The sequence below is a fragment of the Erpetoichthys calabaricus genome, chromosome 13 (assembly GCF_900747795.2).
Source record: "Erpetoichthys calabaricus chromosome 13, fErpCal1.3, whole genome shotgun sequence".
NCBI classification, from domain to species: Eukaryota; Metazoa; Chordata; class Cladistia; order Polypteriformes; family Polypteridae; genus Erpetoichthys; species Erpetoichthys calabaricus.
In genome coordinates this window covers 135,481,110-135,504,465 of record NC_041406.2, presented here as the reverse complement: position 1 = coordinate 135,504,465, position 23,356 = coordinate 135,481,110, and the positions used below count along the sequence as shown (strand labels likewise).

General features: G+C 38.0%; 1 protein-coding gene across 2 annotated transcripts in view; it reads left to right on the top strand.

Annotated features, from left to right (window-relative positions):
* Nucleotides 1–23,356, top strand: part of LOC114663728 (V-type proton ATPase subunit C 1-A) — a 226,376-nt gene that overhangs the window by 175,708 nt on the left and 27,312 nt on the right. For both annotated transcript variants that reach the window (XM_051935508.1, XM_028817649.2), the window contains exon 8: nucleotides 4,019–4,087. In XM_051935508.1, coding sequence (XP_051791468.1) covers nucleotides 4,019–4,087 — 69 coding nt within the window. The remainder of the gene's footprint in view (nucleotides 1–4,018; nucleotides 4,088–23,356) is intronic.

The window sequence follows — 23,356 nt, the reverse complement described above, 5'->3', positions numbered from 1 at the left end:
CCTTGCAGGTGCTGCAAGATTTCAGTCCATTACAGAGTAGTGTGTTACCAATGGTGTTCTTGGTGACTGTGGTCCTGACTGCCTTCAGATCATTAACAAGCTCCTCCTGTGTAGTTTTGAGCTGATCCCTCACCTTTCTCATGATCATCCTCACCCCTTGAGGCAAGATCTGGCATGGAGCTCCAGACCAAGGACTATTGATGGTCATTTTATATTTCTTCCATTTTGAATAATCGCACCAACAGTTGTCACCTTCTCACCAAGCTTCTTGCTGATGGTCTTGTAGCCCATTCCAACCTTGTGCAGGTCTACAATCTTCTCCCTGACATCCACTTACAACTCTTTGGTCTTGCCCATGCTGGTGGAGAGGTTGGAATGGAAGAAACTGATTCTGTGGACAGGTGTGCTTTATACACATAACAAGTTGAGATCAGGAGTATCTGTAATTGATTGACTGTATGATTGTAACATGTGTGCCAGATGGGCCCACATCCAATCTGTGGGAGCCAGAATTCTGGCTGTGTTGTAGGAGATCAAATACTTATTTCTCTCAATGAATTGCAAATCAATGTATAACTTTTATGTAATGTGTTTTTGTCTGGATTTTTGGTTGATATTCTGTCTCTCTTCATTTAAATGAAACTACCGTAAAAATTAGAGACTGTTCATTTCTTTGTAAGTGAGCACACTTACACATTCATCAGGGGAGCAAATATTTATTTCCCCCACTGTATAATCTGGCCATCCAGTTTTTGCAGTTAACTAGTGGTTTGCATTTTGCAGTAAGTATGTTCTCCGTATTTCTGTTCATGAAATCTTCTGTAGATAGTAGTCTCTGACACATACACATCTGCCTTCTGAAGACTGTCTCTGATCTTTCGGAACAGGCATTTAGGACTTTTTCTTTACCATAGTAAGGATTCTTCTTTCCTTTGCTACTACTGAGCTCACCAGTGCATTCTTTCTTTCTAATTATATTCCATATAGTTTATTCAGGCAATCCTAAGGTTTTTACAGATGTCAGTTATGGTTTTATTCTTGTTATTCTTCATCATAGTGGCTTTTTTTGACTTTCATTGAGACAGCTCTTCTGCTCGTGTTGAACAATGGCAACTACAGACTCCAAATATAGTCTGTAGTTAGAAGCAAGCATAGGTATCTCACACCTGAACTAATGAATCAATGAAACACACCTGAGCAATCATAAACACCTGTGACTCCAATTGTCCCAAACATTATTGTGTCCTGAAATAGAGGGAAAAAGTGTATAAAAATTGTCATTTCTATGTGGTGTGACCGAGATGTATATATACAAATACCCTTAAATTATTAAGTTTGCAATGTGTACTTTAATCACATCTGAATTGTTTGATTTGTAATTTTAGACTTGCAGCTGAGGGGTAAATCAAGGAAAATGTGTCATTTGTCACAAACTTTAATGCAGGGCACTGTATATATAAAAAGGATGAAATAAAGTAAATTGTGAGTACAGTAAGTCCCCTACATACAAACCTTCAAGTTACAAACTTTAAAGATGGAAACATGCATGTCCTAAAAAAATGAACAATTATTTAAATAAGTGAAGAATTAAAAATTGTACAGTAACTTCAAATTTTGAGGCTGCATGTAAGGTAGTTTGCGTGTCTGCTGCTAACACAAAACTCACACTATTATTGCTTATATTCTCTGTCACGTTCGTGCATTCTGTACAAGTGGTTGTCATTTTGGCTGTGTCTCTGTTTACGTTGAGTTAACTCGCTTTATTTCAAGCCCATGATGTATAGTATTAAGTTTAAAAACAGCAGTGATGTACTACTAAGAAGCAGCAGGCGATAATGATGGAAACAAAAGTGAAAATAATTGACTGAATAGAGAGAGGCAAAAAGATGATCAACGTCACTCATTTGTATATACCATGAACCATTCGATCATTGGCACAATTCTAAAGACCAAGGACAAGATCTTGGAACATGAACCATGTAACATATTTGGGCTACTTATGCCAGCTCGCTAGCCGTAAGTGAGTGTACCAAGATCAGCTGACTGAAAACAATAAATAGAACTTGGTTGTTTGTTGCTAAAATGCACTTGGGATTAACACAAAATGTGTGTAAAAATTAAGTGGGTCACAGACTTGCACAAGAGAGAAGAAGGTGAGTCCAAACTTATTAAAAAGATTTTCGTATTTATGCGTGTACGACACGCACATTTTTTTCTGAAAATTAGCATTAGAAAATCAGGTGCGCATCATACACGAGGACATTTTTTTCTGTAATGTTTACTTCTTCTGCTTGGGCTCACTCGCGCTCTCTCTCTCGCTTGCTCGTGTGCTCTCTCTCTCTCGCTTGCTCGCTCGCAACAGAAGAAAGAAAAACTTTCGTCATGCAACAAAAACAGAAGGGCATTTTGCAGAAAACATGCCCTAAACACTTCCTATACAATCACAATGCGCGTCGTACACGGGGCAAAATGATTTTCGCAATTTTCTTTGTAAAAATTAGGGTGTGCGTCTTACATGAGAGCGTGTGGTACACAAGTAAAACGGTAGTTTTATTATAATCTCAGTTATCCAAATGGGAGCAGTATCTTTAGCACTCTTAGAAATCCCAGCATGCAGGCACTAACGCTGTCATCTTCATGTAGTCACTCCCTTCTCAGATTAAAAGAGTAGACAGACTTCATGCACAAGTGAGAAAACAACAAGTAAACATATGCCAGGTCAGCGGCTGTTTTTAAATATTCCCTGAATCAACCAGTGTGCAACAGAAGCATTACATGGCGAGCCTCTAAACTTGTAGTTGCACCAGTGGCAAATTGGTCTCAGAAATCTCACTGTAGAAATATTAACTTTTAAATGCTATTTATACTGTACGTAGAGTACAAATAACATGTTTTCGATAAGAGTTGAGGAGAGAGGTATGCTAGGTCTGCATACGCAGGCTCGTTTGCTAGCAGTAAGTGATTCTACTGTACAAAGATCAGCTGATGATAAACAATGGGAATAAAAGAAATAACTCGGTTGTTTGTTGAAATGCACAAGAAATGTACAAATAGCTGCACATGTACATTTTTTCTAAATGGAGTTGGAGGTTGCATTGTGTTCATTGGGTGCCTAGGCTAACTTTGCTCGACTTGTGAACGTGCTCTTGGAACAGAACTTGTTCCTAGGTGATATTGTATTCTATATGTAATCCAAACCCTTAAAGTTAATTTTTCAGAAATCATTATTGCTTTATTAAAAAGGTTATTTTACCTCTAGTAACACCTTTGTTTTGCCTTTTAGAGCTTTTAACAAGGGCATGCTACTTTTGGTTCAAATGAAACCTGAGCTTGTTCAGTATAATTCATTATCATTTGTAAATACCTTAAAGTAATATTTTTCTTGGATTTTCTTCAGCAAACATTTTATTTCTCATTATGTCATTGATCAATAACTGGAAAGATTCATATGAAAACAAAATTTTATTGCCTTCTTATTCTAACTTCCATCGAAACTGGTGTAAGTGTAGGTTGAAGTTTTGAAAAAGAATATTGGAGAAAAATGGTGCATCTTTTATAGTATAACTCATCATTAATAATGCGAACCTGAGTTATAAAAAAAATAAATACAGGATGGCACACTGATTTGTAGCAATGGCACTCACTGTCTGTGAGGAGTTTGCGCATTGTATGTGTAGAATTTTCTCTTGTTTCCTTCCCTTATGCCATTGTTCTGTATGTTACATTTTAAGAAAATTGCTGTTGTAAATTTGATTAAGAATAGGTGGATTTAAAAAAAAAAAGTTACACTGTATACTAATGTTTAAAGGCTTTCCATCTCAATTTTTTATAATGAATATCCTAAGTATGTTCACTTTTTATCCCTTGAAAATTGACTTCTGTTTTTTGAAAATTTTAATCTTGGATTAGTATTATTTTGTACAATTCACTTTAATACATTCAAAAATGTGTATATGTATTTTTAATAATTCATTTTGATTTAAATTTTAACACATTTTGCTTTTCTCCTTTATTACAGAGCAAGTTACAATGACTGGCAAAAAACCTATGAAACATTGGCAGAAATGGTGGTACCACGCTCCAGCAAGTAAGGACTATACATACTGTTTTGCTATTCAGATGAAACAAAGAAATAATGAAAAAAGTCTGTTAACCAGAGATTCATGACTTACTGATATTTTATGGTAGAACAAAAACTGGCTTCCTTTTCTTGTGGACTGTGGAAAATAACTGACATATTTCTGATTTTCCTTTTATCATAGCACCTTTATAATTACAAGCTTAACGAGCCTTGCCAAAGTTGACAGTGATCATTTTACCTTCCTCAGCCGAGATGCAGTTTAGCTAGCGCTCAGCTGGTGCCCTGCATTAAAGTTTCTAATCGAGCCTTTTAATTTAGCCACAGAACTATACAGTATCTCACAAAAGTGAGTACACCCCTCACATTTTTGTAAATATTTTATTATATCTTTTCATGGGACAAAACTGAAGATATGACACTTTGATACAATGTAAAGTAGTCCGTGTACAGCTTGTATAACAGTGTAAATTTGCTGTCCCCTCAAAATAACTCAACACACAGCAATTAATGTCTAAACCGCTGGCAACAAAAGTGAGTACACCCCTAAGTGAAAATGTCCAAATTGTGCCCAATTAGCCATTTTCCCTCCCCAGTGTCATGTGTCATTAGTTTTACAAAGTCTCAGGTGTGAATGGGAGCAGGTGTGTTAAATTTGGTGTTATTGCTCTCACACTCTCTCATACTGGTCACTGGAAGTTCAACATGGCACCTCATGGCAAAGAACTCTCTGAGGACCTGAAAAAAAGAATTGTTGCTCTACATAAAGATGGCCTAGGCTATAAGAAGATTGCCAACACCCTGAAACTGAGCTGCAGCATGGTGGCCAAGACCATACAACGGTTTAACAGGACAGGTTCCACTCAGAACAGGCCTCGCCATGGTTGACCAAAGAAGTTGAGTGCACATGTTCAGCATCATATCCAGAGGTTGTCTTTTGAAAATAGACATATGAGTGCTGCCAGCGTTGCTGCAGAGGTTGAAGGGGTGGGGGGGGGGGGGGGGGTCAGCCTGTCAGTGCTCAGACTATACGCCGCAAACTGCATCAAATTGGTCTGCATGGCTGTCGTCCCAGAAGGAAGCCTCTTCTGAAGATGATGCACAAGAAAGCCCGCAAATATTTTGCTGAAGACAAGCAGACTAAGGACATGGATTACTGGAACCATGTCCTGTGGTCTCATGATAAACTTATTTGGTTCAGAAGGTGTCAAGCATGTGTGGCGGCAACCAAGTGAGGAGCACAGGCAAGTGTGTCTTGCTTACAGTCAAGCATGGTGGTGGGAGTTTCATGGTTTGGGGCTGCATGAGTGCTGCCGGCACTGGGGAGCTACAATTCATTTTGGGAACCATGAATGCCAACTTGTACTGTGACATACTAAAGCAGAACATGATCCCCTCCCTTCGGAAACTGGGCCATAGGGCAGTATTCCAACATAACGACTCCAAACACACCTCCAAGACGACCACTGCCTTGCTAAAGAAACTGAGGGTAAAGGTGCTGGACTGGCCAACATATCTCCAGACCTAAACCCTATTGAGCATCTGTGGGGCATCCTCAAACGGAAGGTGGAGGAGCAAAAGGTCTCTAACATCCACCAGCTCTGTGATGTCGTCATGGAGGAGTGGAAGAGGATTCCAGTGGCAACCTGTGAAGCTCTAGTGAACTCCATGCCCAAGACAGTTAAGACAGTGCTGGAAAATAATGGTGGCCACACAAAATATTGACACTTTGGGCACAATTTGGACATTTTTCACTTAGGCGTGTACTCACTTTTGTTGCCAGCGGTTTAGACGTTAATGGCTGTGTGTTGAGTTATTTTGAGGGGACAGCAAATTTACACTGTTATACAAGCTGTACACTGACTACATTGTATCAAAGTGTCATATCTTCAGTTTTGTCCCATGAAAAGATTTTACAAAAATGTGAGGGGGGTACTCACTTTTGTGAGATACTGTAAACTGTTTGCTTCTTGTGTTTACTTTAAATTTGTTTTTCTGTATTGTTCATTTAGTACTTTCCTGATATAGACTGAAAGTAATTTTTGCAAAATCTTTTGTAGATTGTTTTGAATAAAGGTGTCTGTTAAATAAATAATACCAATCAGGACAAAATACTTAAAGACCATTACTCTGCAATTTGAAGCATGTAGGTATGCTTCAATTTATGTAAAGATGACTTGGGTAGGGAGCACTATATCTTCTAGTCTGATTAAAAATGTGTAATTTTTAGAATTATGAGATCATTTGTTGACTTAAAAATAGTACCAGTCTAAATGATGGATAGACAGATAGAGCAATGACATCAGATTGTAAAACACCCACTTTGTGGTCAAACTTGTGAAGCTGCTATATTTGGCTGCTCGCTTATCACAAGAGTTGCTGGAGGCTTTTTCCTTTTGCTCTAATATATTAATCAGGCTGTAAGAACTGACAGAATGAAAACAATAAAATACAAACGCTTTTGTAAGTTAGGAAAGACACTGTACATATCTTTTCTTTTTTTCAAGGCTTTGTGCACTTTTACAAACATGCATGGGGAAAAAAGGTGAAGCACAACATCCTAGTGACAAAACATTTTTACATAATATATGTATGTCCAATATCATTCTGCATTACAGCACACACAAAACAATGACTCCTCAGGTGGAATTCTCAGAAACTTTGCAATTTATGGCAAAGCTATATGTATTCTTCATACACAGAAATATATTTAAAAAAAGCCAAAAAATAAGTAAGTAAATAAATGAACTAACATGAAATAAATGTACATATCAGCTGAGATTTGGAGAGACATTCAGCAGTTTGGCACATGCACGATACCAGGTAATGAATTATTATTATTATTTTTATCCTTGTCCTTACTAATCAGCATTTACAAAATACAAAAAAATACTTCATAAGATATCTTCCTGCACTATAATTTAAGCAAGAAATGGAAAACAACAAAGAAAACTCACCTCATGATATATAGCAATACATATAGACACTAGGGTTTTCACAATGCCAAAATTTCAAGCTTTGATGTACGGTAGTAATAATACTAAGAAAAGTATTGAAATTCAGCATCCAATACACAGTATATTATGTAAATTGATAAAAATCATAATCAAATAATTTGCAATTATATATGCATTCAAATTGTTGCCTTGATAAAATCAAATAATAGAAATTGTAGTCATTAAATACAAATACTTTACGTAGTGCAGTCTTTTGTAGAAGGTAAGGGTGTTTTGTGTAAATGGGTACAAAACTGGCTCAGACTCAGAAAGCAGAGTGTAATGATACAAAAAAAGAGTGGTGTTCCACAGGGGTCAGTGGTAGGGCTGTTGCTATTGTTAATATATACAGTACATGATTTGAATAGGGATATAAATAACTAGGTGTTTAAGTTTGCAGGTGATACCATGCTTGGTGGATTGACAGATAATCTAAAATCTGTTGAATCACTACAGAGGCACTTGGGCAGCATTCAGGCTTGGGTATATTTGTGGCAGGTGAAATTTAATGTAAGTAAATTTAAAGTATTGCACATGGGAAGTAAAAAAGTTTGGTTTAAATTAGTGCTGGGCGGTATGACCAAAATTCTATATCACGGTATTTTCAAAATTATACCGGTTTCACGGTATTCAACGGTATTTTTTCCCAATGCATGAGTGGATGTTGACCACATTTTCCACTACAATTACTGCAGTAGACTGGCTAAGAATAACCTATTCCACTATCATGAGAATTGTACATTATACAAAAAGACATTTTAATGTGCACACAAATATTAATACAGGTTTGCATGGCCCCATAAAGTGATAGCTTTCAAGGGGGTGGCACTAATGAAGAGAAGGAATCAAATTGCATGACAGATGCAGTCAAAATATAGAACATCTTTATTAAACAAAGTTTGTAAACAACTTAAACTGAAATTTTGACAACATATTTTCAGTTATCCAAAGAGGCATTTTGACTTGTAAAATATCCAGAGGTGCTTGTCAAAAGTTGTATTGCACTGAACATGTCTTAGAAAAGGAATAAATAGTAAATGTTTTTTGTAATCCAACTACACTTTCTGTTAATGTTAACAATTTCTGTCCACTGACACGTTAAAGTGACTTTTTAAACAACTTTACCATTATTAAACTGCATAATATTTAAACTAATAAATAATAACAATAAAATAAATAATAGTACAACTTCCAGTAATACTATTACTTCAAGCCCAGGTGCAATACACAGTATTCACCAAATAAAATAAAACAAAACAAGTGCAGCTTGGTGATGACATCTTTACCAACTGAACCATCATTAAGGCAAATTGCATTAATATGGACCTTGCGTCAAGCTAAGCTATATACATAAAAAATAAAACTGCAACTTGCATTTATAATGCTATTTGTGGTATAGCCCTACGGAAGCATATTAGGGCCACGGTGAAGGAAAAAAAAAAAAAAAAAACTCTGTCAAGAATAAAGTTGACATGTTGACTTTATTCTCGAATATTTCCACTTTATTCTCGCCGTTTATGTTGAGATTAAAGTCGACATTTCCACATTATTCTCATAGTTTATTTTTCCATTATTAGTAGAATGTCGTAAAACTAAACTTCATCCTAAAATCAATGTTTAATTTACTAGATTTTCTCAAACCCCGTCATAACTATTGTAGCACGTTAAATGCTTTGTGTTAAGTGTTCCCCAACCCAGTTGTTAATCGCTACGTGCTTCTTAAACTGACTTCCTCTGCACTAAGAGGAGGCACAGGCAGCTATCGCCGCACAGAATACATTCACTTCATGATATTCCTGCTCTCTGAAAATTTAGAATGCTAAGATAAATACTTGATATCATTTTCATGATGAAATGCATTAAAGCAGGTATTAAACATGCACGGTAGTGTGGTGGAGTGCTGCTCCCTCGAAGTAAGGGGTCCCCAGGTGTACGTTCAGTGTAGAGAACTTTATGGCAGGTGTGACGAGGCTCCAAAAAAACTGGATGTATGAATGCGTATCGAACAGGTTTAACTTAAATATTGTGTAAATGTTGGGTTCATGATCTGGTAGTTGGTGACACGAACACAGAATTCAATATGTTCTTCTGAGCTGAGTTTCTTTATTGCATGCGTGCTGTCTCTGTCTGACGTAACAAACCCCCAGTTCCTATCCTTCCTTTTTCTTTCTCCACATAACCAATCACCACATGATAATTTAAAAAAAATCTTCGTTATACATGTTTAATTATGCCAACCATTCAGGGTTGCACCCATCCCAGCAACCATTGTGTGCGAGGCCAGAGCAAATCCTGAACGTGGCGCCAGCACATCGCAGGGTGAATACGAGCAATACATACACTAGCAGGGTCAATACAGTAATCCCTCCTCCATCGCAGGGGTTGCGTTCCAGAGCCACCCGCGAAATAAGAAAATCCGCGAAGTAGAAACCATATGTTTATATGGTTATTTTTATATTGTCATGCTTGGGTCACAGATTTGCGCAGAAACACAGGAGGTTGTAGAGAGACAGGAACGTTATTCAAACACTGCAAACAAACATTTGTCTCTTTTTCAAAAGTTTAAACTGTGCTCCATGACAAGACAGAGATGACAGTTCTGTCTCACAATTAAAAGAATGCAAACATATCTTCCTCTTCAAAGGAGTGCGTGTCAGGAGCACAGAATGTCACATAGATAGAGAAAACAATCTCTAGCAAACAAATCAATAGGGCTGTTTGGCTTTTAAGTATGCGAAGCACCGCGGCACAAAGCTGTTGAAGGCAGCAGCTCACACCCCCTCCGTCAGGAGCAGAGAGAGAGAGAGAGATAGAGAGAGACAGAGTTTGTTTTTCATTCAAAAATCAATACGTGCCCTTCGAGCTTTTAAGTATGCGAAGCACCGAGCAGCATGTCGTTTCAGGAAGCAGCTGCACAAAAGATAGCAACGTGAAGATAATCTTTCAGCATTTTTAGACGAGCGTCCGTATCGTCTAGGTGTGCGAACAGCCCCCCTGCTCAATCCCCCTACATCAGGATCAGAGAAAGTCAGCGCAAGACAGAGAGAAAAGTAAGCAATCTAGCTTCTCAGCCATCTGCCAATAGCGTCCCTTGTATGAAATCAACTGGGCAAACCAACTGAGGAAGCATGTACCAGAAATTAAAAGACCCATTGTCCGCAGAAATCCGCAAACCAGCAAAAAATCCGCGATATATATTTAAATATGCTTACATATAAAATCCGCGATGGAGTGAAGCCGCGAAAGGCGAAGCGCGATATAGCGAGGGATCACTGTATAACGTAACAAAACCCCACATCCTACATGACTTTGAAAGGAAAATGAAGCACGCCGAGTAAACCCACCAGAAAAACATGCAAATTCAAAGCAGGGAACACCCGGGACCCCCTTGCTGCGAGGCAGCAGTGCAACCTCCATGCCTCCGTGCCCCCAGATGATTAATACATGGTTTAATGCATTTCATCATGAAAATAATATCAAGTATTTATCTTAGCATTCTAAATGTCCATAGAGCAGGAATATCATGAAATTAATGTATTCTTTGTGCTGCCTGCGCCTCCTTTTAGCGCAAGAGGAAATCAGTTTAAGAAGCACGTAGCGGTTAACATGGCTTAGGGAACACTTAACACAAAGCATTTAATGTGCTGCAGAACTTATAACGGGGTTTGAGAAAATCTAGTAAATGAAATATTCATTTTAAGATGAAGTTTAGTTTGCGATGTTCTACTTTAAAAACAAATTACGATAATAAAGTCAACATGTTGACTTTAATCTCAACAAACGGAGAGAATAAAGTCAACATGTCGTCACACTATTACACAGTACCCAGGTACATTACACAGTATTGAAAAAAAATTAAACAAGTACAACTTAGCTTACAGTATTATCCAGTAGTATAGAAACAATATTCACACATTTGAACATAATGGTCCACATCTGACCTTTTAAAACCAGACTATCTCCAGACAACAGACTCGGCTCCTTTTTTCGGCAAAAGTTCTTCTGTGTCATCATGTTCAACTTTATTGTCTGCTACAGCTTCAGTTTCGGAATGTTCTCTATCCATTTTCACCGTTCAATACCTCCACTAACGCATGTACTCCATTGTATGCATGTTTAGCGGTGCAGCAGTGAAAAAGGTCCCTCCTTTAACAGTTTCCCGCTGCACCACATTCAGAATGTTGTTTAGGCTATTTAAACCGGGGTTGTGGTATAAGAAAAATCCATATCATAACAAAAATTAAAAACGTTTTTTTGCTATGAACCGGTATACCACCCAGCACTAGTTTAAATACACAATGACATGTTTGAAAATTGAAAATGTTTTTACAATGTTGTAAAGTTATGTAAGCAATGAAAAGTAAAGGAGTTCAAATCTGGTCAACAGTTTTTTACATTGACAAAAACAAATACTGTTACTGGGTTAGTACAATGAAATGTTTCAAATATCATTTTGTATACATATACATTTTTAAACAAACCTTAAATAAGCAATCAAGTAAAAAGATTGTTAATGTGATTTATTGTAAACAGTTTGCTAAGAAAAGTAACACACAAACTTACTACCGAAAATATTTAAAGGCTTTTCATAAATGCCAACAATCCACATTGAATTTTTATGTAAATAAATCACAATGTCGTGGTAACTTCCTGATTTTTTTGCAAGAAAGACTAGCATGTCAATGTGCTATTCCATAAGCTGTCCTTTTTTTAGGTTGTAAATGAGCCCTGACGTACTATATACACACTCTGAATCACAGGTGGAAGTGTACGAGCACATGGAGAAGTCATGCCACTGTTTATGCAGCTGAGCACTGAAAATCTGTAGTGCCTCAAATTATATAGTAAATATGGTGAAATATAATTTTAAAACCACACATAATAATATGAAAGGTAGTACACCCTATGGAAGCACACTTCCTGGAGACGGTTTAAAAGTCAAGGAAGAAAAGAAGCTCCATTTGCAATATTAACACCTGAGAGTGGGTGAAACAGAGCTGCCATGGTGAACCACAAGTGCTTTAGTAATGCAGGCTATGGAATCGATACCAGAAAAAAGGAATATTGAAGTTTTTTAAAATGCTAAAAGTGATGCTTAATAATACTTTGATATTTTTGACAACCCTAGTAGACTATAGCAAAGGCAATATATGTTCTTTACAACAAAGCATTAACCTTGCAATATATGCAGTCTGTGTCAAAGCAAATGTTTATTCTTCAAACACTGGAATGAATTTGTAAAAGTTCTCAAACCAATTAATATGTTATATCTAAAAACTTAAAACAAATAATACAGGATCCATATGTCAGGAAATTTGTGGGGCTGAATACATTGCCCTTCATAATGTATATCATTTGCCTCTTTGCCCTTCCCTGTCTATGTTTGTTGCTCTACAACAGTTACTATGCAGAAGTCACAAGATGGGATGGTAAGATATATATGCTGAAACAACAAAATTCATAAATTCACACGTCGCTTTATTACATTCCAGCTGATAGTAGGCCAAAATGAATGTGTGGGAAGTGCAGAGATTTATAAATAACCTTTAACTTAGCTGGATATAAAAAGGCATCTATAGGGTGGTCCAGATCTAACTATTCAACTTTTAATACAATGCAGGAAAACAATGCAAGGCAAAAGAATTGTTCGAAATATCTTGCAATAAATGAATGCAGGGCAGGTGCTGCCATCTATTGGCAACAAAAATAATTTTTTGTGAATTCTCTATGTAATAAACTTAATAAGTTAAGGCGTAATGAAAATTGCATAATTGCATAATTAGATCTGGACCACCCTGTACAGTGTTTAGAGAAAACAGCTTTCTTTCTGAAGTTAAAAGTAGAATAATTTGAAATACAATATCTCTTTCTTTGTGAGGTTAAAAGTAGGATAATATGAAATACAATACAAGGAAGCTTGGCCAACTAAAGTAGATGCTCTAGACTCTTTGGCATTACAGTATGTTCTTAAAATCACTTAGTAGTAATGATTATTCATAAAAATCAGAGTGCAAGTTTTTTACCATAGGAGCTTCCATCTTCAGAGAAAAAAAGGGAAGATAGCCATAATGGTAAAAATTGTCATAGGCAAGCTGGAAAGTGAAATCAAGCAGGCTATTTTGTAGTCACGCCCAGCTTGTAGTTAACCCATGTCTTTTTCATTGTAGAGTTTTAATTGTATCGTACATCAATTTAAAACACGTTTCTCTTTGACAAGGGTTAAAATAGGTAGTGCCCATTGTAATGTTTGGGACAAAGACACATTTTTCCTTGATTTACCCCTCTGCTCCTCAATTTAAAATTTCAAATAAAATGATTCAAACATGAGTGCAAATTCCACACTTTAATTTAAACTTTTCTTTCACACCATATAAAAATGACAACAGTTTTTATACATGGTCCCTCCATTTCAGGTGTGATTCCTTGCATCATTAGTGCAGGCATAAGATAGTCCTTCATGTTGAGCTGCCAAAGATACATCTTGACTTGTCTCCTGTTTGTGATTTTGTCATCCATTAATTTGATAAAGCTTTCTATTTACTTACCAGACTGACAAAGGTATTGATGTTAAGAGTAACAGAATGCACCAGTACTATCTGGCTGGATAATCATTACAGATCGACTGCTATATGTGTGTTCATATTTTGTATATTATTATTTTTTACATCTGCTGGTACAATATTTTGATTGTGCTGCCATGTTTAATTACTCAGTAAAGCATGTTTTATAAATGTAAAAGATGGACACATGGACCTCACTGTGCCTCTGAAATGTGTTACCAAGACAGAAGGCTCCAAAATGTATTCCATGTTATGTGCTAATTTAGGTAGGTTATGAGACCTTAAGTGTTAGAAGCTAAAGTATGTGATGGTGTTTGCTGCTACAATTTTTTTTCCGGTCCTGATCACTGGCTGTGCACTCTCTTGCACTGTCTCTTTCCCTCTCACTCTCACTTGCTACATGCTAGGGCATACATGAAGTTGCTGATAAAATAGCTTAATTTCTGCAATATTTGTTTTCTTTAGCTATTTCCCTTTTACACAGTGAGGTGAAATGAAGTTAAAAAGAATGATGAGTTTCATTCAGCTTGCAGAGCAAGACAGTAATTAGTTTACATGCGTTGTGCTTAACTGCAATACAGCAAATGCCGTGAAATAATTATCACTCCTTTGCTGAGGAATTTTATATTTAGCACTCTGAAAGGTAGGTACAAAAACAAAAAGCCATGTTGATGCTCCAGTAACAAAACAATTAGATCACAGGTCCTTCAGTTTAAGTACAACATTTTAAAAACTGTCATAATTTTCTTTCATAAAAACTAAATTGTTTCAACAATATATTGCTCTGCCTACCACCAGCCTACTGACAAGCCTGTAAGCAGAATAAGTAATCCAGCTGCACGTTAACACCATCAGTGACTAAAGCAGTAGGAGCGCAGTGACATCAACATCTTACAAATGATGATAAACATCACTTATTGTATTCTCCATATTGTGTCCTGAACTCAAAAAAGTTCTAATACTTTTTTTTATATTTTGAACACTTAAACTCTGAGTCAGTATCTCAATTTCCCTAAGGTTTCTTTTTTCTCTCTACTTTCTTTGCTCACTGCCTGACTATAACCTCACTGCTGCTTCCTTGCCTGTGTTATAAAAGATGCAACTGCCAGTGAGGGAGCACTTACTGAATTAATAAGTTTTAATGTTTTGTGTCATTAAAGCGTACAAAATGAAGGAGGACTAGTGAGAAAGGGCTTTAAAACCCATTTTATCAAGGTCTGTCAAGAACAACAATTTGTTTGTATAGCCCAAAATCACACAAAGAGTTCCCCAATGGGTTTTAACAGGTCTAGTTTTTGACAGCCCCCCAGCCTGCACTTCCTAAGAAAATGAGAAAAAACTCCCAAAAAAACCCTAGTAGTGAAAAAAATGGAGGAAATCTTCGGAAAGGCAAATCAGAGACAAACCCCTTTCCAGGTAGGTTGGGCGTACAATCGGTGACAAAAAATGGGGTAAATACAATACAGAACAGATCACAAGTAATCCTCATTGCCACCACAGGAATACAACACAATAGTAGTAGTACAAGTACAGAACAAAATGCAAGAGTAGATTATATCACATAAGAGGATTCAGATTTGTTCAGTCTCCTGGAGACCTTGGCCAATAAGCTGCTTCCCCCTGCTGGCCTCTCCACAACTGAGTCAGTACTGTGCTGGCCAATCTGATGAAAGGACCCTTCTTACCCGATGACTTCAGTGCTCCTTTATCAGAGATGACTTTTCCATAGGGAGGCAAACAAATTGGCAGTAGGGCAGTTGCACCAAGTGCCACATTTGAGTACCGAAAAGAGAAACAGAATAGGTGAGGGTTAGTAACAAATTATAACTATCATATTACTTATGTTTTAGTACTAATGACTAACAACAGAGATGCAGTATGTACAGTTAATCAGCAGCTCTAGTCTGGGTATGCTAAACTGAAACAGTGAGTCTTCAAGCCAGTGTTTAAAAGCTGAGACTAAAGGGGCACCTCTTATAGTAATAAGCAGACCATTCTACAGCTTTGAGTCCTTGTCCCTGAAAGCTCAACCTCCCACTGTTATTTTATTAATCATTGGAGTCATAAGCAGACCACAATCTTGACATCTTAATGTGCATTCTGGTTTGTAAGTAATAGGTTCTGTGAAATAGTCGCCCCGGACACAGACAGGTAGACACGTTTCCTTCCATCACCACACGTTTATTTACACAATTATTATTTACAAGTCACTATGTGCACCACACCAACAAACCCACACAGTCTCTCACAATCCCGGCTTCTTCATTAAGCCTCCTCTTCCTCTTCACACAACACTCAGGGCCTCTCTTTGCCACCTCCTCACCCGACTCCAGCCTTGATTGCAGGGAGGCGGCTCCTTAAATAGGCAGGTGGCTGCGGACCACACCCAGCCACCTGCGACATAACTCCCCTCCACGCTGAGACCCCACAGGGCCAGCGGACAGTTCCGCGAGGACAGATTTTCCTCTGTGGCAGGCCAATCCGTCCCAGCCTAGGGCTCAGTCCTCTATAATAAAAAGAAAAACAAGAGGCAGAGACGTTGCCCTGACATGGCAACTCTGTGCGCCTTTTCCAGGCTAGGGCCAACGCTCTCCGCTCCATCCGACACCCCGATGCTTGTAATCTCGGCCTCCCGGCCCAAGATTTCCGTGACCCCTGCCACGGAACCATCAACTGGTGCACACATTTGTCTCGCCTCCCAGCCTGCGGGTTTTTCCTCTGCCTCGGCAGAGGGCGGCCCTTCCAGGGACGTGCGCACCCAGCTGCACGTCCTCCCATGTCGGAGGAACTGGCTTCCCCAAGCCGCTTACTCCTTTTAATTTGGGACGCTGTGATGGTTCGAATCTGCCCATTGCAAAAGGGCAGACCCAGCCCCGCTGGCGTCTGGAGCTTCACGAGGTCGGTCCCACTTACCTTCCCCGCTGTGCCTCTCCGGTCTGAAGTTCCCACAGATCGTCGATCCTCCTTCCTCTGCGGCTCTCGATCGCACGCCACTGCCGTCCCTCCTGGATCCTGCATCTCCGCCCGGAGGGCACATCGCTCAGCCGGCAGCGATAGCGCGAGCTGAAGCTCGCCCTGCAGCTTCTGCAGAATCGCTGCCAAAGAGTGAGAAACAGTCGGCGGTGTGCTTACCTTTCGAGCAGCGCCACTCGCCGACTGCTCTCCGTGGGCTCTTCCCTGCAGCCCACTCGGGCTTCTTCCTGGCACGAGATGGACATTCCCTGCTCCCACCTCTGACCAATCGTTGGCGGGATGACAGGACACGCTGCCCAATCCCGTGCCTGTTACGAGGAGGGACTTCCGGTCTGCGGCCTCCTCGCCCTCCTTCCACACTCTAGGGCGAGGTTCTGGGCAGCTCCGCGGCTGCTGTGTGTGCAGCGTCTCCTTCCCGGCAGCTCTCCCTGCTGCTGCTGCGCTCTTGAGCCGTCCCTAAAACAATACCAAGTCCAACGGTGGACCTCCCCTGGTCCGCGACACATCCGGTAATTGCGGGGTTGGGTGCACGCCGCCCCTGCTGCACTTGGGTGAGGTTGCCTGCTGTGCCGGGCCTTTCACAGAATCTCTCAACAATACAGGTCCCCACCTTGACCCAGGTGGAGCATCCTGCCGACTATGCCACTGTGAAATAGTCGCCCCGGACACAGACAGGCAGACACGTTTCCTTCCATCACCACACGTTTATTTACACAATTATTATTTACAAGTCACTATGTGCACCACACCAACAAACCCCCACAGTCTCTCACAATCCCGGCTTCTTCATTAAGCCTCCTCTTCCTCTTCACACAACACTCAGGGCCTCTCTTTGCCACCTCCTCACCCGACTCCAGCCTTGATTGCAGGGAGGCGGCTCCTTAAATAGGCAGGCGGCTGCGGACCACACCCTGCCACCTGCGACAGTTCAGATAAGTAAGCAGAACCTTGGCCATTTAAGGCTTTATATGTTAAGAGGTGGCTTTTGAAATCTGCCCTAAACTTGACCGGGAGACAGTGTAAGTATTTAAGAACTGGAGTTAGGTGTTTGTATGTTCTTGTTCCTGCAATAATTTTTGCAGCAGCATTTTGGATTAACTGAATGCTGTATAAAGAAAACAGTGAACACACATTGTAGTAGTCAATCCTACTAGAAATAAATGTATGAGTTAATTTCTTGGCATCCTATGTATGTATCAGTGCGTGCTCCTAACCTCCCTCTCTCTACATATTTAGAATACACCTTAATTTCCCAACATTTTTGAAATGGAAGAAACATGTTTTCAACAGTTTTGTAATGTGTGCTTTAAATGACAGGGTAGCTTCAAAGATGATGCCTAGATTGCAGGCTGATTCAGTAAAACTAATGGTGATTCCAACTGTGGTAGAAATCAACATCTTAATTAAAGAAACAAACTTATCCTCAACCATTTAAAAGTTTAAAAAGGCCACAGTATTAGAAAGTCTTACTCCCGTGGGACGACTGGGATCTTTTCCTAAGTAAGGAGTGGCATTGCACATATGTTTTGTCTCCAAATCGGCCACAATCCAAAAATTTATGCCAAATTTGTCAGGCTTGGTTGAGATGTATTGCAACAAAGGCCAACAGACCTTGGTTGGAAACAGTTGCTCATCATTGGTAATATGTTGCCCTGGGTTATAACTCAAAACACAGTTCTCAACAAAACATTGCCAGATGTCCGAAATCACAGCAAATCTGTCGTTGTTCACATGTTCTGCATGGGTGTCTTTGTTGTCAAAGCGCAAATACCGCATGATAGTCTGATGGCGGACATGGGACATTGTGTCTTTGATTGCCAGTTCAACAAGTAGTTCTGAGCTGGCAGCAACTGTGGTCATTGCTGTTCTTATAAAAAGAATGGTGATAAATGCCATCAAGTCAGAGGGAGAGGCAAGTTCACTCTACCATGTGAATGACACTGAAAGAATAAAACTGAATAATAAAAAAAAAAAAAAGCTTTTACACGTGGCCAAAATTAACACCAGGTGTTACAGACTGGAATCAAATGCATGTTTTTATCATAGTAATAATAATAGCAGCTCACTACTCAAAATGAGGTGGACCCAGGCTCGAATCTGCAACCTTTTGATTATAAGGTACCTCTGCAGCATCCAAGAAGACATATCAACTTTCTGTCGATTGACATTTGAGCTTGGGTTTTTAACTCATTGACAGCAGCTTGTAAATTGAGTGTTTTTTTTTGCTTTGGTTATATTCTTGAAATAAAGCACACATTTATTTGATACAGTATTTGGACTAAGTCTTCACACATCATACACTTCACGTCGTTATTACTATAACTTGGAAGACTTTCTGTTTTAGGTATGTGTTCAGCATTTCTTGCCTCACATTTCCTGTCATCCTACATTTACCCATATCTTTGTGCACGTGAAACACACATGAAGTGTATATGTTCCAAATAAAGATCTACTATTTACCCTATACAACTTCAGGCACCTCACACCCAGATAAAGAGACTTGAGCTGGGAGAACTTCAGCTGTGTCGGTGGTGGGATGGGATAGCAGGCTGCTTGTGCTGATTAGCACATTTGCAAAATAAAGATGCTGATGGAGAGGTGCGAAAGAATTTAAGGTGGCCTGGGATTAAGACTTTTTTCATAGGCTTCAGGGATTCTAGTGTTAAAGCTCAACCTCCCACTGCTTTTTGTTTATTCATCAGAATCTTTAGTAGTCCCACAACTTGAGATCTTAATGCGTGGTGTAGTTTATAAGTAGTGATAAATTCAGATAGGTAATAGAGCTTTGGCCTTTCATACATAGGCTTTATGTAAGAAGTTTTTTTTTTTTTTAATCCACCCTAACCTTAACTGAAACCAACAACTTAGCAGGAATTAAATGACTAGATTTTTCCCACTTCTTCGTATACAATTCTTTGAGCTTTGTGAAGTTTGAAAGATGCCATGTGTGCACATCCCATTTTAAATGACTCCACAGCATCTCAATGAAATTCTACCTTGAGCTATGACTTGGCCGTTCCAGAACCCTGCATTTCTTTTTTTTCAGCCATTCCTTGGTGGATGTGGATGCACTGGCATGTCTACAGTGGGCTATTGTCACATTTCAAAGTCATTTGCTTGAGCTTCTGTCTTCTGACTGATGATCAAGCAGCCTCTGGCACAATAAAGAGTTTTATGGTGGATTCTATAATGGTTAGCTGCCCAGGTCATTGATGCAGCAAATCAGCCCCAAAGAATAACACTTTTACCACTGTTCTTTACTGTTGGTATCAGATTCCTCTGGTCAAATGTTGTGCTTGGATTGCACCAAACATGTCTTCTGGTACTGTAGCCAAATAACTCTTATTTTTGCCTCGTCTATTCAGAGCACATTTTTCCAGAAAACATGGTCTTTTCCAAGGTGTTCATTGGTTAACATTAGTCTTTACTTGATGTTCCTGATGTTTCCTTCTGCCATACCTGTCATGTAATTTGTGTAGCTTCATTCTAATGGTAAACTCGTGTACTTTGACATCAGCAATGGGAAGAGCTAACTTTAGGTCCCGTGATGAATTTCTGTTGTTTCAGCATTTTGCATTGTGCACTCGGCCTGATTTTGCAGGGGTAGCCTGGTCTAGATGAACTGGCAGATTTTTTAATTCTTTTCAACTTCCAGACAGTAGGTTATTTTCCTTTTTTGTTTTTTTTTTGTTTTTTTTTTGCATATCTATGTAAATCCTACCCTAGATTCAAAGGCATCTATAACCTCTTTTCTGTTGGCCTCAAAGAGCTCTTATACCAAAACTAAACCAAACCAAACTAAATGTCTGCAGTTTATAAAGACAAGCTTCTAAGGTGATAAATATAGTGGTGTGGTATACTTTTTCTAAATGGGAAATTTGCATTTAAATTAGTTTAAATTATACAGTAAACTACAAAATGTAAATGTGGTATGATGTTTGTTATGTTTATCACATTTCTCTATAGATACTCTTTAAATGAAGATAAATCTTGAAAGGCAATTTCCCCTTGGAAACTTATTTGATTTTATTTATATCAAATAAAATATGTCCATGTATGTTAAAAAAGAAAAAAACATTTCATGGGGTGTACTTATATTTTCACATGATCATATGATTGCGCTTTCTAGTTTTTGTAAAGATTCTTACATTGGTGTTTTTGATTAAACTGTTCTACATGTAGCTCTTAAAAATCGCATGTGAATAACACATTGCAGTACTCAGTCCTACTAGAAATAAATGTACGTTAATTTCTCAGTTTCCTATATATTTAGAAAATGTTTCAATTTTCCATATTTTAAGATGGAAAACAGATCCCGTCTTACATGCCCATCTTAAGTTTGCCCGTGAACATCCAGGCATGTATATGCGCCTTCTTGAGCAGGGAGACCTTGGATTTCAGTCCATTACAGAGTAGTGTGTTACCAATGGTGTTCTTGGTGACTGTGGTCCCAAATGACTTCAGATCCTTAACAAGCTCCTCCCGTGTATTTTAGGCAGATCCCTCACCATTCTCATGATCATCCTCACCCCATGAGGCAAGATATCTTGCATGGAGCTCTAAACCCAGGACAATTGATGGTCATTTTGTATTTCTTCCATTTCTGAATAATCACACCAACAGTTGTCACCTTCTAACCAAGCTTCTTGCTGAAGGTCTTATAGCCCATTCCAGCCTTGTGCAGGTTTACAATCCTGTCCCTGACGTCCTTTGACAGCTCTTTGGTCATGCCCACGGTGGTGGAGAGGTTGGAATGAAAGAAATTGAATCTGTGGTCAGGTGTGCTTTATACACATCACGAGTTGAGATCTGGAGTATCTGTAATTGATTGATTGTAATCTGTGTGCCAGATGGACACACAACCAATCAGTGGGAGCTAGAATTCTAGCTGGGTTGTAGGGGATCAAATACTTATTTCTCTCAATGATTTGCAAATCAATTTATAACTTTTATATAATGTGTTTTTTCCGGATTTTTGGTTGATATTCTATCTCTCTCCATTAAAATGAAACTACCATAAAAATTAGAGACTGTTCATTAGTTTAATCTAATCTAAAATCTAATACCTCACTCACACTTCCCCAAATGCAGTGTGGTATGTTGTTGTTAAATTAATTGGATGTTACTTTCTATAGCCTGTATTATAACTGACATTAGTCTGTATTGTACTGTAACCAATAAAATAGGCAATAATCAATGTACATTGGTCATGCTAATATTTCCATCCATTTGGGCTGAAGGTTAAGATAGTTAGACTTATTTTGCAATTTAAAACATCTAAATAAATAACCCTATAAAATATATATTTGCACATTTTGTTAGCCTATTCTTTGTAATTTTAAAACCAAATCTATACTTATTTTCAATCTAATTAATGATGTCTCTTCTCCAGTTAACAGCTATGTAGTTGATGGGCGTGTATCACACACTTAAGCACAACCTATAGCAGTGCTGATTGTGCTCAGATGTTAAACTATGATTCTGTGTTTGTTTTTTAAATATTTAGTTGTTAGTGTAATGATTGGTACCTTTTGTATGTTATCTTGCAACATAGCAGTCCAAACCATATGTATTGGGGGGAGTGTTTAGTTGTTGTTGGATATTGTTTCTGTTATACAAAACTATTCAACATAATATGCGTAGGCAAACAATTATTAAAACTTTATTAGATACTAATCATGGAGTTATTTCTGCCTTAAAAAAATATTAATATACTTAAAGGAAATACCAATAAATTTGAATTAGTATGCAGTTTTTTCAATTAGAAATTTTAATTGATCTGTAAATCACAATTACAAATTTTAATCAAACAGCAGCCCTAATTTTTACTTTTGTTTTCCAAGCACAGTTCATTGCCATTACAAGTGGTTTTTAGAATGATTATTTATGTGTCTGTTACTAATCCTGAGAATATTTAAGGAACAAAAATACTGCTAAGCTAGATTTCTGCCTAATCACTAAGCTGGTCAGCATACAATTCACAACCTTTACATTTTTTAAATTGCATAATTAATACTATATTCTGTCTTTATTACAATAATAATAATAATAATTTTGTATTAGTATTAATATTAATTATATAATTATAATATTCTTTTGACTCCTAATTTTGAGCAGCCTCATCAGTGGAGAGTGAATAGGCCCAAATAATAGATTTAAAAGAAATTGTTTCCAAATTCTCAAATGTGAAATCATAAAAAAAGCAATTTTGATTTTCAGTGATTTGTATTTTTATTGTTGTAATAATTAACTGTACGTATTGTTGTCGTTTACTTTTTAAAGCTGGAATTCTGTTTGTAAAATGATACTAGCATCAAATAATTAACCTATTCATTATTGCTATAGTTATATATTGTTGTGTGTGTTTATGGAGTCGTAAAATAAAATATACTTCTGAAATAGTAAATCAAATTTATGTTTATTTACTTAGTGTCTGTAGTAAACTGCTAGTTTTCTTTAACATCATTTACCAAGACTTTTGAACTTCATTTAAACAAAGATGTATCTATAGTCCACATAAAATGCACACGTGAATGTGAAAATATAAGTCAATTATGTTTCAGATTACAATCAAAATGTTTTAGGTAAAACTGTTGCAAAGGGTAAAATAGCAATAATTCTATGTTTACAGCTTCGACTTAGGCAGGAAATATTTTACTACCAGCCTTCAGTATAGCACAGGTAGTCTGTAAATTAGCTCTACAAATGTGCTGTTTTAATATATGATATTATTGCCTCCACCTAAATTT